The 18,659-nt window shown below is 35.5% G+C and overlaps 2 protein-coding genes across 2 annotated transcripts; one reads left to right on the plus strand and one right to left on the minus strand.

Annotated features, from left to right (window-relative positions):
• The first annotated feature begins 8,067 nt into the window (after positions 1-8,067).
• On the plus strand, positions 8,068-9,544 carry LOC145008169 (mavicyanin-like). Its single transcript, XM_078966791.1, has 2 exons — positions 8,068-8,319; positions 8,963-9,544. The coding sequence occupies exons 1-2, from the start codon at positions 8,142-8,144 to the stop codon at positions 9,364-9,366; spliced, it is 582 nt and encodes a 193-aa protein (XP_078822917.1). The 5' UTR covers positions 8,068-8,141; the 3' UTR covers positions 9,367-9,544.
• A 1,100-nt stretch (positions 9,545-10,644) lies between these two features.
• On the minus strand, positions 10,645-13,073 carry LOC145012204 (transcription factor ILR3-like). The gene is made up of 5 exons (XM_078970990.1): positions 12,732-13,073; positions 12,126-12,188; positions 11,888-11,968; positions 11,635-11,797; positions 10,645-11,093 (listed from the first exon to the last, which is right to left on the minus strand). Exons 1-5 carry the CDS (start codon positions 12,890-12,892, stop codon positions 10,824-10,826), a joined length of 738 nt encoding a protein of 245 aa, XP_078827116.1. The 5' UTR covers positions 12,893-13,073; the 3' UTR covers positions 10,645-10,823.
• Positions 13,074-18,659: the final 5,586 nt, after the last annotated feature.

Below are 18,659 nucleotides of genomic sequence, written 5' to 3' on the forward strand. Positions count from 1 at the left end.
ATCAATATTAATTAAACAATATGATTTCTCTTTTAATATATTATTCACATAATATATTAATAAATCATAATTAATCCTCTTTCTCCTTAGTTCATCCTATCAGTTGCTATGGTGAAGGCAACCCAAAAGGATCATGCTCATAATCGGGTCAAGTACATACCAAAATAGTTATGGGCTTAGACACCTAATCTAACAAAGAGTTATGCCGACAAGTGCCGTTCAACCCTAGAGTTTCAGGTGGGGGATATGGTTCTCCTGAATGTGTCACCTTGGAAAGGTGTCATCCGGTTCAGAAAGAGGGGCAATCGGGGCCCCATATACATCAGACCTTTCAGGGGTTTGGCCCGGGTGGGCCGTGTTGCATATCGCTTGAATCTTCCCAAGGAGCTCAGTCAGATCCATAACATGTTTCATGTCTCTCAGTTATGGAAGTGTTTAGTGGATGATTCTGCAGTGGTTCCATTGGAGGATATTTAGGTGGATGACCGCCTGAGTTATATTGAGAGACCGGTAGCAATCCATTACCGAGTGACGAAAATCTTGAGGAACAAGGTTGTTGAGTTGGTGAAAGTCCAGTGGCAACATCACAAGGGTTCAAAATGGATGTGGGAGCCAGAAGAAGAGATGATGGAGCATTACCCAGAGTTATTTGGAGCAACAGACTTCGAGGATGAAGTTTAGTTCAAGTGGGGAGAATTGTAACATTCAAATTTGGTAAGTTCGTCTTTTAGTCTTTTATACAAAATTCCTTTGATTTTGGTCCTTTAACTAGTACACGGGGGGTACTAATTGGTACGCTTGGCATACTAGCCTAATGCATGATCGTGGATTCCATCCACGTACGCAGGGCGTATGTGGAGTACGCATGGCGTATGCAGGCCTGGGGCAAACCCTAATTTTTAGGGTTTGTGCCCTATTTAAACATCTTAAACTCACCTCCGGGGCATTTTAGACCAACCTCCATATCTTCTAAATCCTAACTTTGCCCTTAGCCTTTCTTTTGGTGCTTTTGAGCTCTTGTGAAGAATTTTGGTGTGTTCTTATGCATTTTGAAGTAGTAGAAGGAGATTGAAGGCTCTTTCCTTGGAGTAGAGCTTGGAGATCCAAAGTTAGCATCATCATTTCGAGCCATTTGAGGTATAAAATCCTTAGCTTGTCAACTCCTTGTATAGATCTAATTTTAGGTTTGTTTATGGCTTATTTTGGTCCTTTTTGGTTGGTTCTTGTGAGTAAAGATTGTTTTAGAAGTTTGACCCTTAGATATGGACGTTTTAGGGGTCCCTTATGAATAAAATTGCAAAATTTATGGAGTGTTGTGACCCATGCATGTACTAAGACCCTTCCTATTAATCCATGCATGCATGTAAAGTTGCCAACTTTATGTGATAAGTTACCTTTAGGGACCAGATCTGAGAGTTTGGATAAAGGACTTAACGGTTTAGGTGATTAACGGAGTTGGAAGGCGCACTAGGGAGTATGGTGGGTGGGACCTAATGACTGTACTGTTTACTATTATCTTTGTGATTATCGCATGTTCTTGTATGTTGATATGTTTATATGTATACTTGCTTGGGCCCGATGCCAGGCGGGGCCTGATGACTGGCATATCTGTATACCGAGCGGGGCCCATTATGTGTTTATTATGTACGATATGTGGTATTTTGGGGAACTGACTAAGCTTTGTGCTTATGGTTTTTAGTTTATCTTTCAGGTACTTCTGGTTCAAAAGGGAAAAACCCGGGATGATTAGAGAGCACACACCACCTTATTCAATATTTTGTGATTTACTCTTATATTTTATGATCTATTGATACACTTTGTTCCATCTAGGTTTCATGATGATGTTTGGATTACAGTTTTACTTATTTAAAAATGAAAATTTTTGGTCTTATTTCGGGACGTTTCATTTTTGCACTGTGGTGGTACGCCCAACGTACCTAAATTTTTGCCCAGCATAACACATTAAAAATGCGACTTCATTCAGCCTAGTACTCCCAACGTACCACCTAGTGTACACCCGATATACCAGACTCCTTTTTAGGGATGCAAACGGGGGGGAATATTGGCGGGAACTACAAAACCCGTCCCCGTACCCGACCTCCAATATACGTACCCATCCCCGCCCCCGCCCCCGCCCCACCAAATCCCCGGAGGGTACGAGTAAAAACAATCCGTCGGATACAGGGAATCCGTTGGATATCCATTTTGTAAGAAAAGACAATTTTTTTTTTTTGTAAATCTAAACAATTATAAAAAAGACAATAAACAATAATCAAAACAATTAAAATGTTCAAATGTTCAAACTTCATTTCTCATGAATGACAGTTTAAATAATGACATTTTCATTTTTTTTAGGAAAAAAAAAAACAACAAATTAAAATTCCACCATTAGTCTTGTACGTTTCTTGCTCAAAAAATAATGCTTGATCTACATATCCATATCTTTATAAACTTGGATCCACAAAGCTTGTACTTGCATGCATGGTGCATTTCTCGATCTTATGTATGGTTGTGTGGTTTGTTGATCTTAAGCGTTACTGCAAAAAATATATTAAAATTAAATACCTACAGTTACATAAAATAATTACTACAAAGAATGAAATTTAGTTACAAATAATGGAATATGCATGCATTCTTATTTTACATAGCTACAAAAAAAAAAAAAAGTAAGAACAAGAGATATAGATTACAAAAGTAATGGAAGAAACATTTAAAAAAGCCAACATAAATTTTATTTTCTTATTTTAAACAACATTAAACCACAATAATGGATCAATTGAAACGATATGACTTGTTAGCAATCAGCAACAAATAAAATCCAAGTTTTAATATCCAGATGTTTTCTTAGCTTATAAAACAGTAAGCAATTAACTTTGTATATTATAGTAAATCGATTATTGCAATGAACGACTTTAGTTAAGAAAATAAAATTGATAATTACAGACATCAAGTACATAAAATCGATCATATAAAACATATTTAGCAAAAAGATTATTCAAAATCGGTTCAAACAAATTGTAAATATGATTGCAAAAAATTAGTTAATGAAAAAGTTATTGCAAATATGATTGCACAAAATCAATTACACGAAATCAATTAAAGGAAAAGAAAGTTATTGATCGATTGGCGAAGAATCACTAATGGTCATGCTCTCTCGTGATGGTTTGGAGAAGGAGAAATGGAAAAATGGACCAGAGTGTGAAATCGAAATGCATTGCAGAAGGATAAGTGTTATCTTTATATGCAATATCTCTCACAAGTCACACGCTCACCAATTACTAAGAGGCATAGGACGTTTCAATTATTTGTCTTGTGAATTGAAAGCTACTAATATCTATTAATGAAAATTAAAAACCGATTTCGAATATATATATATATATATATATATATATATATATATATATATATATATATATATATATATATATATATATATATATATATATATATATATATATATATATATATTCGAAATCGGTTTTTAATTTTCATTAATAGCTATTAGTAGCTTTCAATTCACAAGATAAATAATTGAAACATACGGAATATACATTACAGTCCCACCTAAGCTTAGGTACTAAACCTCTAAAATATGCCGTTTTAACATGCTAAATATGCTCGGTTTGGTTTCAATTGGTAATATATCATCCTCCATAACATTTCTTTCTTTCATTAGTGTTTTACAATCTCTGTTTTCTTTCCTCAATTATCGTTTATTACTTCACCCAAGTGAACATTACTAAACCTTAAACCTAAACCCTAAACCGTAAATTTAAACCCTAAACCCTAAACCTAAACCCTAAACCCTAAATCTAAACACTAAACCCTAAACCTTAAACCCTAAACCCTAACCCTAAACCCTAAACTTAAACCCTAAACCCTAAATCTAAACCCTAAACCCTAAACCTAAACCCTAAACCCTAAACCCTAAACCCTAAACCTAAACTCTAAACCCTAAACCCTAAACCCTAAACCTAAACCCTAAACCCTAAACCCTATTAAGTCGATCTTGAATTTACATCTTGAAGTATTAACCGTGAATCCATTAACCGCAATCTTTATATAGTAAAGCAATATATTTTAAAGAGGTTTAGTACCTAAGCTTAGGTGGGGCTGTAATGTATATTCCCTTTTCCCTATATATATATATATATATATATATATATATATATATATATATATATATATATATATATATATATATATATATATATATATATCGGGTTTTAAATGGGGCGGATAGTATTATGCCCGCCCCCGCCCCATACCCGCTTCGGGTAAGATATTTTATTCTCATCCCCGATTTGTTATCCGTTAAGGCGGGGAATCCTCGATCCGTTCGGGTCGGGTCCCCATAGGTCGCGGGTAATCCTCGCTCCGTTTGCATCCCTATTCCTTTTGCAGCTTAATTTCAAACAACCACAACTTTTTCATTTCAACTCCTTTTTCGATGATCTTTATATCCACGAAAAGGTAGCGACGAGCTCTACAATTATATATAGCTACTTATGACTAAAAGCATCTTGAAATAAGATCCTTAATTTATGCAAGAATCCCGAAACATTACCTTTCCCATTTTACCCCTCAGCTTCCAACGAATAATCCAAGGTTTAAATCACTTATCCAACACTATCAACATTGAATAGAGTCTAAAATCCCTTTCCTTGAAACCTAAGGCCTTTACATGGTCGAATACAGCCCATAAATCCTGAATTAAGAAACATCCTGAAACATGATGTTACATGCAAAGAATCCTGTGTATCACGAGAAGACAAAACACATTGATTTCAAGCTGAATTTCATTCGGGATATTCTAGAAGAAGATAAGTTTTCAATACTGAAGATTAATACCAAGGTGAACCCATCATATATGTTAACAAAGTCGTTGCCATGGAGAAATTCAAGCTTTGAATGGACTTGGTTGATGTTTGCAGGAGGTAGGTCCCTTCGCGGATGAATGTCAGGAAGGGAGAGGAAATTCTTGTTTAAGGTGGAGTTCAGATGATGCTCAAGTCAAGGTGGGGATTGTTAAATGTGACTTGATCATTTGGAGTATTCTTATGGAGCATTTGAGTTCAATGGAGCAATTAGAACTCAATGGAACACTAGAGGTTCATGGAGCATGTGACAAAGGAACAAATTAATAGAGAAATGAATGGATCATTAGCAAAAAGAACGAATCAAGTGGCAATGGAACGAATCTTGCAAAATTGGGGTAAGGAGCAACTTGGAGCAACATGGAGCAACATATTATGCCACCATAGTGGAAGTTGCTCCATCTAGGAACATGTTGCACCAAATAGATTGAAGTTGCGCTAAGAGGATGGATGTTGTGCCATCCATAAGGGTTTTGCAATAATTAAAAGGATCTTGCACCATTCTTGATTGATGTTGCACCAAAGTGAAGACCTGTACCACATTGGAAGGATGTTGTGCCAAGTGAAGAAGTTGTGCCATCCTCCGGAGCATGTTACGCCAAATGGGAAGTTGTTGCGCCATCCTTGCGTGAAGATGGGCCATCTTGGTTTCTTGATGAGCCATGATATCCCCGATGAGTCACAAAGTCCTCTATGATGCTTAGAAGTTGGCGATACTCAAAGAATACACCATGTTGTGCCACCATGATGGATGCTGGGCCACTAGTGTTCATGATGTGTCATATGTGCATCATGATGCTCCATTATGGCACAATGTGCTCCATCATGTACGTTACTGATACTCATGTGTTGTATGTTATGGATGAATGTTCCAGAAGCTACTGCATTGCGAAATGTGACATCATTTATGGGCCTATGGGTTAATGGGCTTGACCAATTAGGGTTTTAGGTTTGATCCCTTAAGTATAATAGGGATGTATGCTAAGTCATTTGATGTGTCTTAAAATTCTAGAGTGTTAGGCGAAAATCTATGAATTTATACTTGTAACCTCTGCTTGAGAACTCTAAAATAAAGAATATTCCTCTCCTGCCCGTGCATGTAGGTCACTTTACCAAACCATGTAAATACTGTGTCTTGTGTGCTTTTGATTTTGCTAGTTATCCACTTTGATTCTTAACATGTACTTTATGTTTTAAAAATGGTGTTTCGTGTTTATGCAAGATCGTTCAAGGGGTCAAATCTTATTTAGGAACTCTCTAAATCCTTGTATGAGCTTATAAAGAAGTGTGAAGTAAAAATGTTATTTTCTAATAGATTAAATGAATTTGATAAATCCATATGAAATTTGGTTTTAAAGTATACGGATAAAAAAATAGTTTCATGATTTTTTTAATCATACCCATATCGTCGGGACAAATATAACCGTTTCAAATATCTTTAAAAAGTCTGAATTAAATGTGCCATTTTAGTTAGGATCTATCTAGGAAATTGGATATTATATAATTTGGATATTTATTGTAAAGGACCCCATTGAGCGGCCAAAAAGATACCTATTTTTTTTATTATATAGTAAAATAAACTAAAACAATAAAATTAAAAATTACATAATTCCATGCCTTGTTAGGATTAGAGGTGCTTATAAATTGGATATTATTCGATCCCGACTTTATATTAAATTAAAACTTGGAGATGTCAGATTTAGATATGATCATAACTGGTTGTGAATGTAGGATCCTTTGTATCCGGTCTTGGATAGGTTTGAAACCAGTTTGAATATGACCAAAAAATCCTATTTTTCGCCACTTTTCGACACATGATTTCAAGTTTAATAAAAAATTCGTTGTTGATATTAGAAAGGGGTAATAATGTGTTTTTCAGCAATTTGGGATGGTTTATAACTTTATATGATAAAAAAACATTTTTGTTTTAAAAGAATGTTTTGTCTTCGTGTAAGATCGCTCAAAGGGTCAAAATCTTATTTAGTAACCCTCTAAATCCTTATATGAACTATGTAAAGAAATGTCATATAAAAATAATATTTTCTTATAGATTAAATGAATTTCATAAATCCAGATGAAATTTGGTTTTATAGTATCCAGATAAAAATATAGTTTCATGGTTTTTTAATCGTACCCATATCCACCAGGTTGGATATAACCGCTTCGTATACCTTTAAAAAGTCTGGATTGAATGTGGCATCCTAGTTAGGATCTATATCAATTAGGGATGAGCAAATGGACCGGGGAACCGGCCGGAACCGGAACCGGAACCGGCACCGGAACCGGAACCCGATGGAACCGGTCGGGCAGGGACCGGGACGTTATTTTTGTAGATTTTTGGAACCGGGAACCGGTAGGAACCGGAACCGATATAACCGAAACCGGTAGAACCGGCAAAAACCGGAACCGTATGATGCTATTTTTCAAGTACTGGTTCCAACATTTGAAGACACGACAAGAACCGGTAGGAACCGGGAACCGGTAGAACCGGACCGATAGAACCGTCAGGCCGGTTCGGTTCTTGATTTTGGCCGAAGCCGGTTCGGTTCTTGATTTTGGCCGAAGCCGGTTCCCGGTTCCGGTCCGGTTCGGACCGGTTCCGGCCGGTTCAGTCCTTTTGCTCATCTGCTCATCCCTAATATCAATCAAACCTAGATCAGTCCGTATTTTGAAACCCCAAACTCAATTGTAAGTTTTGCATGATTAGGTCAACCTCACAAGTGGTCAAACCGGCTTTTCAAAGAATGTCATCAGGTCTTGTAAATTAAAGTCTTAGATAACTAAAATAACCTATCGATTCGATCTTCACCTAACCTTTCATTATACTAATACATACTTCAGTTTGATTAGAATAAGTCAACTAGACAAATTTCCGGAAGCCAAGTCAACAAACATTTCATATAGAACAAAACAAAGTCAACAACTCCATCTTTATCTACCAAATCAGCAACACCCCAACAAGCGATTCAATCTTAACTTATTAAAAAAGTCCCCTCATTTATCCTCTCAAATTTTCACAAGTATGGTGTCATTTCTCAAATTTTTTTATGGAGAAAAAAGCCATCGCCCAAGTCTTCAACTAACACCATTTGAATAATGCATGAATGAAAACTTCAAAGAAACTTAGAACAATAAACAATTTGGGATGGTTTCATACTTCCCCCTCCCATATCTTTCTATAAATATATGGTTTTACTTGGCCAAATCTCATAACCAATTATAAGTACTTTCTTGGAAAATAACTAGTTTTCTCAAGAAAGGGTGATGACTAAGGTGGCGACTATGAGAAGAACACTAATGGGGTTTGTTGCTATTGCAATGCTCTTGGAGTTGGCGATGGCGGTGGATCACACTGTTGGAGCTCCGAGTGGAGGGTGGGACGTGTCTACTAATTTGGAAACGTGGGCTTCATCCCAAACGTTTGTAGTAGGAGACAATTTAGGTAACAAATTCAAGTCTATATAACATCATTTACCTTTAGTGTGTGTTTATGTATGTGTGTGTTTTCTTTTGACTTGATAGAAATTTAAGCTTGTAAGCTATACATGAAAGTTTCTTTTTGATTTATAACAAAAGAAAAAAAAAACATCTAATAGAAAAAGTCCGAGACATGAGGCTTTCCCATAAATTTTTTTGACTTTTTAATAGACATGACTCATCTATCTTTCGGTTTCATTTTCCCATATAAGCTTATCATTTTGTGAAATATTTTTAATTAGAAAATAAAAAAGAAACGATGCTTTATATGTTTTTATGGCGTTTTTTTACATAACCAGACTCATGGGACATGAGATATGGTACATGCATACACTCATATAGGTAGGCCGTAGTAGGCTAACCCCCGGGGCTGATTCAAGCCGCTTTAAGATTCAAAAAAAAAATAAAAAAATAAGGCTTTTTTTTGTCTTTATCTATAACGATTTAATACCAAAAGTTTTTTATTTCTAAAATAATATAAGTAGATACATAAAAATAAGCCCCGAAAATTTGGAGGCCCTAGGCCATCGCCCATGCTGTTCTACACCCTCTGATACGACTTGTTAGTCCCGTATTACCATTCTAATGGTGGTATTTAACTGTTACAGTTTTCCAGTATGGACCTTCTCATGATGTGCTTGAAGTGTCTAAGGATGACTATGATTCTTGTTCATCGTCAAGTCCTATTTCCACCGCCATTACTAGCCCTACCACAATCCCACTTACAACCACCACAAGCCGCTACTTTATCTGTGGTAGAAGTAATCATTGTAGCCAAGGAATGAAGGTTGAGGTCACAACGGTGGCAGGAGCGCCAACACCACCACAAACCACCCCTCCTTCCACCCCAACCACACCATCAAATGCTCCTTCGAGCGATTCATCACCACCACCACCTGTCACTGGTGGGACCATAAACCCTCCCACTCCCTCATTGGCCATGACACTAAAGATGACTGTTGGTTCTTTACTTGGATTTGGATTCTTCGTGATGATGTTACTATCCCTCTAAGTCTTTCTAGAAAATGCATTTGAGACTATTTGGTTGTGTTTTGTTCATTTTATAGTTTTGTCTATTATAGATCTTGTTGCTTTGTTTGATCTATTATAGAAATATACTTACATTTATTTGTGTATTATAGCATTTTATTTTTATTTTCTTTCTATTATAACATTGTATTTTCATTTAATTTTCATGTTAGACATTCGATGATATTACTATCCCTCTTAAAAATTTTCTACAAAATGCATTTTATTGTTTGTGTTATAGGTTGTTTTTTTTTTTTTTTTTTTTTTTTTTTTTTTTTTTTTACTATGCTAGATTGTCTTTTTGTTGTTTGACCTATCATAGCAATGCACATATATTTATTTGTGCATTATTCGTATGTTCATTTCATTATATTGTAACTTTTTTTTTCTTGTCAAGTTATTGTACTTGGAAAATCACACTCTAATATACATTGACCTAAATTTTTTTTTATTAAAACATTATATTTTAAAAAAATAGATATAGCAATGAAATTGCTTTGGATGACAACACAACCTACAATACCATAATAGGAAAAAATGAAAGTAAAAAGCTATAATATACAAATCAATAAAAAGAGGTTGCTATATTACATTTAACCGTTTTTATTATATAACAATATATGTTTTGCTTGTCAAAGATTATGTTACAATCCCTCTATGCATTTCTAGAAAACACATTCGACCATTGTTCTTTGTGTTGATTCTATACTTTTTTGTACAAAAGATATCGTTGTCATTGTTTAATCTACCATTTGTAATTGGGCTAAATCAAAAAACGTTCTTCCATCTACTTTGTATTATTATAACATCTTAATTTCAATACTTTCTATACGACATTGGAGTTTTAATTTATTTTTATTTTTTTGTAATATGACATACATTGTCTTTAAAAAAATTTCTACCAACCTATAGCATCGTACTTCTATTTTATTTTTCCTAATTAGGACAATATTTTTTTTAAAAATCTACCCAATTATAACAATGAAAATTGCTTTGTATTTTGATTTTGATAATCAATATATTTGGTTAGCTCTCTATGTACACTGTTGTGATTTATAAAACGAAAAAAGAATATATGCTACAAAAAACAAATAAATTTAAATACATTGATGTTTCTTACATCTAACCATTTCTAATATAACCAACCAATGACGATTCTTCTGCCAAATTTTATATTCTCTAAAACAATAAAATAATATATATATATATATATATATATATATATATATATATATATATATATATATATATTCGTATTCCATAGTCACAGTTATGATTTTATTTCCCAAATCAAACAGTAATTTAGATATATATTACAAATTTTCAAACCACACAAAAATTCAAGAACAATAACAAAGTGTATGATCATCATCATCATCATCATTTTATAATACATAATCAAGATGGAAGAAAACAAACAAACCATAAAGGTCAAATGAATTACGCAACTGGAGGTCGAAGGACGTGATCCTGTGAGGTGTCGACCACCGAAGATGGCATGAACTGCCACATGCCGACACTAGGGTAACCGACAAACGGCATCAATTTGTTTCCGGAAGCTTGTCCTTGGGCGGCAAATGCCGCCCGCATGGCGGTGTGATGTGTCAGATAGCCGCCAGGTTGACCGCTCATGGATTTGACTCGTTGTTCGAGCTTCTCTTTATCCGCTTTTAGCCTCTGCTTTTCATCACGGAGTTCGTTCTTCTCAGCCTAATTAATCATTTTAAAACAAATTCAAAATAAGTCATTTAAGAATCACAAGTAAGAATCAGTTATACTGTGTTTGGAGTGAATTGGACTTGGACAGACGTCGATGAGACAATTTTTTGTCCTATCCAAAAAGATGGAACAAGGTGGGACATGGACTCGCTCTCGGTCTCTCGTCTGTGCAAAAAGACATAAACGCCCTCCTCATCCTCATCCTTAAAAATAGCCCTAGAAAGCTTGTCCCGTGTATCAAACACAACACAGGCTATGCCTGTGTTTGTTCCATTGGACTGGATAAGTTTTCTAGGGATATTTTCAATGATGATGATTAAAAGGGTGTTTACGTCTTTTTGCACAGACAAGAGATCGAGAGCAAGTCCACGTCCCATCTTGTTCCATCTTTTTGAATGGGACAAAAAATTGTCTCATCAACATCTGTCCCAGTCCAATACAGACGAAACACCAAACATAGCGCAACCTATTTTGTCTTATTCCTAAGGAAACAATACTTATAATTAATAAAGCACCTAAATAAGGGACCCACCTTTAATTCCTTAATTTTTTCCTGCAAATCAACATTTGACTCATTAAGCCTCTCCATTTCATTTCGAAGCTGTGTTATCATTCGAATAGCATCGTTCAAGAGTGCAGTCTTATCCGTTTTCGGTGGCCTTCCAGGCTCAAGAATCGAACCCAATTCCAAGAACCTTTTTTCAAATGATTTTTAGATTATAATATTACAAAATTCAAAATTATAACATGAAATTATAATATTTCAAATGATTTTTAAATTATACCTCTCATTCATCCTATCTCTACGCAATTTCTCACGTCCTGCTTTCGACCCATAAACATTGCTGCAAGATTCAGACTTTAACCTGGATAAAACGTTGTATGGATAAATGATGTTTAAAAAATATTTGAAAAAATGAACCTAATTTGGAAGAAAATAAATGAGGGCAAATTTGTAAAAAGTTGGAAGTTATGTGTTGAGTTGTTTTTTTTTTTCTACGTTAAGTAAAAAGGAATATATACCGTTTGCGTGATGCTGTTCCTTTAAAGCCTTCAAAATCGATAAATGAGCTTTCAATCTCAACACTGTAGAAACAACCAATAGCAATCAATTTATGAATTTCAAACTCAATAATAATTGAAATCCAATTTCGTTTTCATCGATTTACAAATCCTCTATCTTTTACTTTAATTTAGTCAGGTATGTTATATTCGAGTTTTCTTTTGATTTAAAACAGAAAGATTGACTTGACAATTTCCACAACCTTTTTTGAAACATCATTCATAAATTTCAACTTTTTATATGAATTTGTGAAGTAAATTGCAAGAAAATTTCGTTATCATGTTAAGTTATGTTGATGATAGAAACTTCAGTCGAGCAAAAGGACCAGATTGTGACACCTGATGAACAAAAGAACCATCACAGGATTCAATTCTCCTTTTTTCAAAGTGATGTCTAAATCATATTATGTCTTTTAGTAAAAAAAATTTCAAAAATGTTTAGAATTTTTGCTAAAAATAACATCTACCTTGATTCATACACTCTAATTTGACCCTAATTCGTGTAACAACTAGTGTGAAATCATGAAATATTTACTCAAAAAACACACACACACACACACGACTAACCTTACAGCAGGTACTGATGCTGAGCAGGTGATGGCCGTCGAAGGCCAGGTAAAACCAACGGCGGACGGTGGCGGAGCGGTGAAGTCAGCGGCGGAGATATCATCCATCAATCCATAATCGAAAAGCCAGTTAGGGTTTTCCTCAACTTGATCAATTTCCATGGTATGAGGAATCGATTGGTAATGTGATTTGGGAACGAATCAAAATGAAAGAAAAGGGGATGGAAATTATTGATTGGATAGGGGAATATGTTGATGATGGATGAACAGTAGAACAACGCAATTTTGTCATTATCAAAGTAAACGGTTTGTATGTGACGTATTGTGATAGCTGCTCGTAGCAGGAGAAACGAGGGAGACATGTCCTTTTAAAAATGGTTGTTTGAGAGTATGCCAATTAGCTCATTAGCTGCGTCATTGCTACAAACGTAAAGATATCACCATAAAATATAGGACATGTCTCAAATTGTTTGAGAGTATGCCAATAAAATATAGGACAAATGCCAAGAAAACCCTTGGATAGGTATTGACTAATTCTCCTATCATCTACCACGAATTTATGCATTTGTAACAAGAATCTAAGACAGTGCAACAATACACTGTTTAATTCCTAAAAAACACGATTTACAAAACATCATGTTGATGTTGAAGCAAGAAAGAAAGATAGATATTAGATATACGTGGGGTTTGAAAACTTCAATTTGCGAGTTCATTAACCTGTCCGGATTTACTACTTTTCATCAAGTAGGTGAAGTGATAAAGGATCGGGAGTAGAACTAAAGTGTCAAGAGTGGAGGAGAGTTCGAAACGTAACCCTGCTTGTTCTAATTGCACGGAAGGTGGTTATATCCGTCCAAACTGTCCGGAGATGAAAATAGGGTTCAAACACGAAAAACACGAACGGGTCGAGACCTCTGTAGAGGATAAAAAGAACGATAGTGGCAAAGTGAAAGGCGTGCGTGTTTTAGATGACGACGGATGAAGCGAAAGAGAAACCTGTTGTGGTGTTAGATACATCTACCTTGAACTCATTCTTGATACATGTATTATTTGATTCGGGTGCAACATTTTCTTTTGTGTTAGTTTCACTTGCTACTCAACTAGCTACGAATCTAACCCCGATGAGCCAATGTATTGCTGTAGAATTAGCCAATCAGAATCATGTGTTAATCAGAGAGCATTTTCGTGAGTGTCGGTTAGAGATCAATGAGACCTTTCTCTTATCGATTTAAAATTGATTCCTACCAGAGAGTTTGATGTGATAGTAGGCATAGATTGATTGACAGCTAGTAAAACACAAATAATTTGTAGCTCGACGTAATTAAAGCACCAGATGAATATCAGATTACCGTACGAAGTGAACAATGTCAAGAAAGAATTTCGGTGATCTCTTTCGAAAAAGCTTGAAATAATATTCAAAAATGCGGGATATTGAATGTTGATTATGTGTCACATCTGGAGTCGAAGAAATGAGTCATAACCGAAGTGGAAGTCGTAAGAGAATATACCCAAATGTGTCTCTTGATAAAATTTTGGGAGTATCGCATGACAGGCAGATATAATTTGTTACCGATTTGGTGTCGGGAGTGAATCGTATGGCTTGTTCACCTTACTGATTAGCACCATTGAAAATGAAGAATTGATGAATCAGTTGCATTTAGTTATTAAATCACGGTTTTGTATGACCCAATTCGTCTTCGTGGGGTGCGCATTTTTTGCTCATGAAAAAGTAAGATGGGTCGATACATATATGTAATGAGTATATGTATCGGGAGTTGAACAAAACTATGATAAAGAATCAATATCCTTTGTTGAAAATCAATGATTTGTTTGACCAACTTCAAAAAGCATCATTCTTTTTTAAAATTGATCGGAGCCTTAGAGGTTTGAATACCATCAGCTAAACCTGAAAATGTGAGAGTTCGACATTTTGAAAACAACCTTCCGTACCCGTTTACAACCATTATGATTTTTTACTGATGTTTTTTGGATTGACAAATGTTCGCGACCTTTATGAATTTGTTGAATAGAGTATGTCTTCCATTTTTGGATAAGTTTGTCATTGTATTCATCGATGATATCCTTATCTATTTGAAAAGTTTAGATGAACATCAAATTTATTTACAATAACTTTTGGAACTTATTTGAAAGGAGAAATTGTATGCCAATCTTTCAAAATGTGAGTTTTGATGATATAAGTCCAGTTTCTCGGAAATGTTATTCACGAGGAAGGTGCTAAAGTCCATCTCACAAAAATCGAAGTAGTAATGCAATGGGTACCGCCGAAAATCCCTCAGAGATACATAGTTTTTCAAGGTTGGCTGGTCATTATTGTTGACTTGTAGATAATTTTTCCAATACAACAGCACCAATCAAGTTGACACCAAAGACTGAGAAATTTGATTGGTCGATGGCATAAGAATCTGCTTTCCAGCGTCTTAAACATGCTCTATGTGAATCTATGGTATTAGCTTTGCTACAAGGCGGAGACAACTTTACCGTCTATATTGATGCTTCACGAGTTTGTCTTGGGTGAAAGGCCGAGTAATTGCTTTCACATCACAACAGTTAATAACGGTGGAGCAGGCGTATCCAATTGACGACTTAGATCTTGTTGTGATGGTATTTCCACTAAAAATCTAGATACATTATCTTTGTTGAAAAGGGTGTCTAAGATCACTAACTTTGGTAATATTCCTAATAATAATAGGGTCCTTTTGGTTTGCCCTCAAGACTTAAATTAAATAAAGAATGAATTAGTTTATTAATTATTATGGTTTAATAAGTAATAAGAGAATAACTGGAAGATATTTTGGGAATTAATTAATAGTTTAATTAAATAAGGGGTTGAATATCAATTAGTCAATAGTTGATTAATCATAAATATTCCAAAAGCCTTTATGGGATAGAGATGGGCGAAATCTCCCTCTTGGATAAGAGAGAGTTTCAAAATCTTCTCCATCCCACATTGGTTACAAAACCTAGGAAGGGATCCAATGCTATAAATATGGCCTTATAGATTTCATTATAGCTTGCCCATTGGCTTGAAGTTTTGACCACCTTCTCCCTCCCTTCTAGTGGACGAACTCTTCTAGAGTTTGACCCCCACCTAGTTGTTTTTTATTCTACTCTTTTGAGTTCATTGGGTGTAAACCAAGCGAGTGATTATGGTTTGGATCCTTTCATTGGGTGTAAACCAAGCGAGTGATTATGGTTTGTTTCCCGATTTCTGATTTGTAATGACAAAGAACTACTAATCGAACACATCAATTTAGTCCTGGACAGGCCCGACACAATAAGTCAATACCAAATCATCGAGGGGCCCAAGATATCACATTTCCCGTTAGGGAAAAAGGAATAGATAAATATTGACTTATATGTTTGTACAATTTACTCATAAAATCACACACAACGATACATTTTATAACATCAAGTTACTGATGTGTTTACACATTAACAATGCACAACCAACTCGTACGCAACAACTCATATATCTCCGTTTAAAGATTATACAATATTATCGTCTCAGAATTACACGTGATAATTCCATGAAGAAATTCTCTGAACGTGGGTTAATCCAATACTCAAATTCTCCATTTCAAAAGTAGTCATGAATATTGCTGTAAACCATTGTTATGTCTAACCCTTTAGACAATCTACAGTCTGATTCATGATAGTCTTAAATCATTACTTACTTCCAAAGTATGACCGACTGTGGATATTTTGAATAATCTAATTATTCGAGAAGTAAAACATTCAAATTGAAACACAACGATAAACAATTGAAAAAAGATAGTAAAAAAATACTCATAAATAAATCTCCATTATTTTATCATGAAATGCCAAATACATTTATTTGTTACAAGTTTCTAAAAATCTATCTAATCACTAACACAAATATCATCCTTCAGACCAATGTACCTTGCATGATGAACATGCTTAACCCTACTTAGACCCTTTGTGAGGGGATCGGCAGGATTCTCTTCAGATTATACCCTCTTTACGACGAGGTGTCCTTCTTCTACTCTATGTATGATAAAGTGGTATTTTCTATCGATATGTCAAGATCTTCCATGATCTCTTGGTTCCTTTGTGAATGCAATCGCTCCTTCATTATCACAAAAAATCTCCATCGACTCTTTTATTACTGACACAACTCCAAGATCTCCGATGAAGCTCTTCAACCATATAGCCTCCTTTGATGCTTCGCTTGCTGCAATGTACTCTGATTCACAGGTAGAATCAGCCTCCGTTTCCTGCTTGGAACTTTTCTAAGTTACCGCTCCTCCATTAAGGGTAAACACCCAACCAGATTAAGAATGAAAATTGTCTCTGTCTGTTTTAAAATTAGCGTCACTATACCCAATAATTCTCAAGTCATCACTGCCACCAAGCACAAGGACCCAATCATTAGTCCTCCGCGGATACTTAAGAATGTTCTTGACCACTATCCAATAAGCTCTACCTGGATTTCCCTGATATCGACTAACCATGCTGAAAGAAAAAGCCACGTCCGGGCGATTACATATCATAGCATACATGATCGATCCAACGGTAAAGCATATGGAATTCGACTCATTTCTGCGATCTCTGCAGTTTGGTATTACTCTGGATAGGCAACTCTCCTTTCTTGGAATTCTCCATGCTAAAATAGTTTAGCACCTTATCCAAATACGTAATTTGACTAAGTCCAATTAGTCTTCTACTCTTTTCTCCCAAAATCCTTATTCCCAGAATATATGCAGCCTCACCCAGATCCTTCATAGCGAAACACTTTCCAAACCAAGATTTAACTTCTTGAAAAGTTGGAATGTCGCTTCCTATAAGGAGTATGTCATCAAAATACAATCCTAGGAAATTGACTATACTCCCACTAGCTTTAACATATACTCATGATTCATCATCACTTCTAGAGAAGCCAAACTCTTTAACTTTCTCATCAAATCAAAGATTCCATCTGTGAGAAGCTTGTTTCAATCCATATATTGATTTCTCAAGATTACATACTCTATTGGGGTGCTTAGCATCCACAAAACCCTATGGCTGACTCATGTAAACATCCTGAGCCAACTTCCCATTAACAAAAGTGGTTTTGACATCTATCTTCCAAATTTCATAGTCATGAAACGCAGCTATGGCTAGCATTACCCTAATAGATTTACTCTTAGCCACCGGTGAGATGGTCTTATCATAGTTAACCCCCGAGATTTGAGTAAAGCCCTTTGCAACCATTCGAGCTTTGAAAGTGTGTACATTTCTATCCATGACGGTCTTCTTCTTGAAGATCCATTTACACCCAACTTTCTTACGACTAACACATTGTCAACCAAGTTCCAAAATTGGTTGTCATATACGGACTTGATCTCATTTTCCACTTCCTCTTTCCATTTGGAAGACTCAGGGGCCTGCCGTGGCTTCCTTGTAGTTAGAAGGCTCATCCAAATTTACTAGTGTACTATCACTAATAAACGTATCACCATTTGTAGTAATATGAAAACCATAAAACTCTTGTGTCATTCTAACTCTGTCGGAACGTCTAAGAGGTAATGACTCGTCAGTAGGTTCAATCGGAATTCCTTCCTCAGGTTGAGTGCTAGTATCAGAGATTCCTTCATCATTTGACTCTTGAATTTCTTTATGATCAATAGTACTCCCACTTTCCTCTTTGAATATAAGCTTTCTCTCGCGAAAGACTCCCCTTCATGCTACGAAGACCACGTTTTCACTAGGTCTATAGAAAAAATATCCAAAGGACTTTTGTGAGTAGTCGATAAAAATACATCTCTCACTTCGAGGTTCAAGCTTGTCGTCAGTCTCTCGTCCAACGAAAGCTTCACAACCCCAAACCTTGATACGTGCCAGCAAGGGAACCTTCCTCTCCACATCTCGCGAGGTGTTTTGGCAAACTTCTTTGTCGGGACAAGATTAA

This window comes from Lactuca saligna, chromosome 8 (genome assembly GCF_052625555.1).
Source record: "Lactuca saligna cultivar CGN05327 chromosome 8, ASM5262555v1, whole genome shotgun sequence".
Classification (NCBI taxonomy): Eukaryota; Viridiplantae; Streptophyta; class Magnoliopsida; order Asterales; family Asteraceae; genus Lactuca; species Lactuca saligna.

Bases quoted from the DNA above. Each gene is read 5' to 3' on its own strand.
- LOC145008169 (XM_078966791.1), top strand. From the start codon at position 8,142: ATGACTAAGGTGGCGACTATGAGAAGAACACTAATGGGGTTTGTTGCT. The intron at 8,320-8,962 runs GTAACAAATTCA...TAACTGTTACAG, and splicing joins TGTAGTAGGAGACAATTTAG to TTTTCCAGTATGGACCTTCT.
- LOC145012204 (XM_078970990.1), bottom strand. From the start codon at position 12,892: ATGGAAATTGATCAAGTTGAGGAAAACCCTAACTGGCTTTTCGATTAT. The intron at 12,189-12,731 runs GTTAGTCGTGTG...TTGTTTCTACAG, and splicing joins GCATCAGTACCTGCTGTAAG to TGTTGAGATTGAAAGCTCAT. The intron at 11,969-12,125 runs GTATATATTCCT...CGTTTTATCCAG, and splicing joins GGAACAGCATCACGCAAACG to GTTAAAGTCTGAATCTTGCA.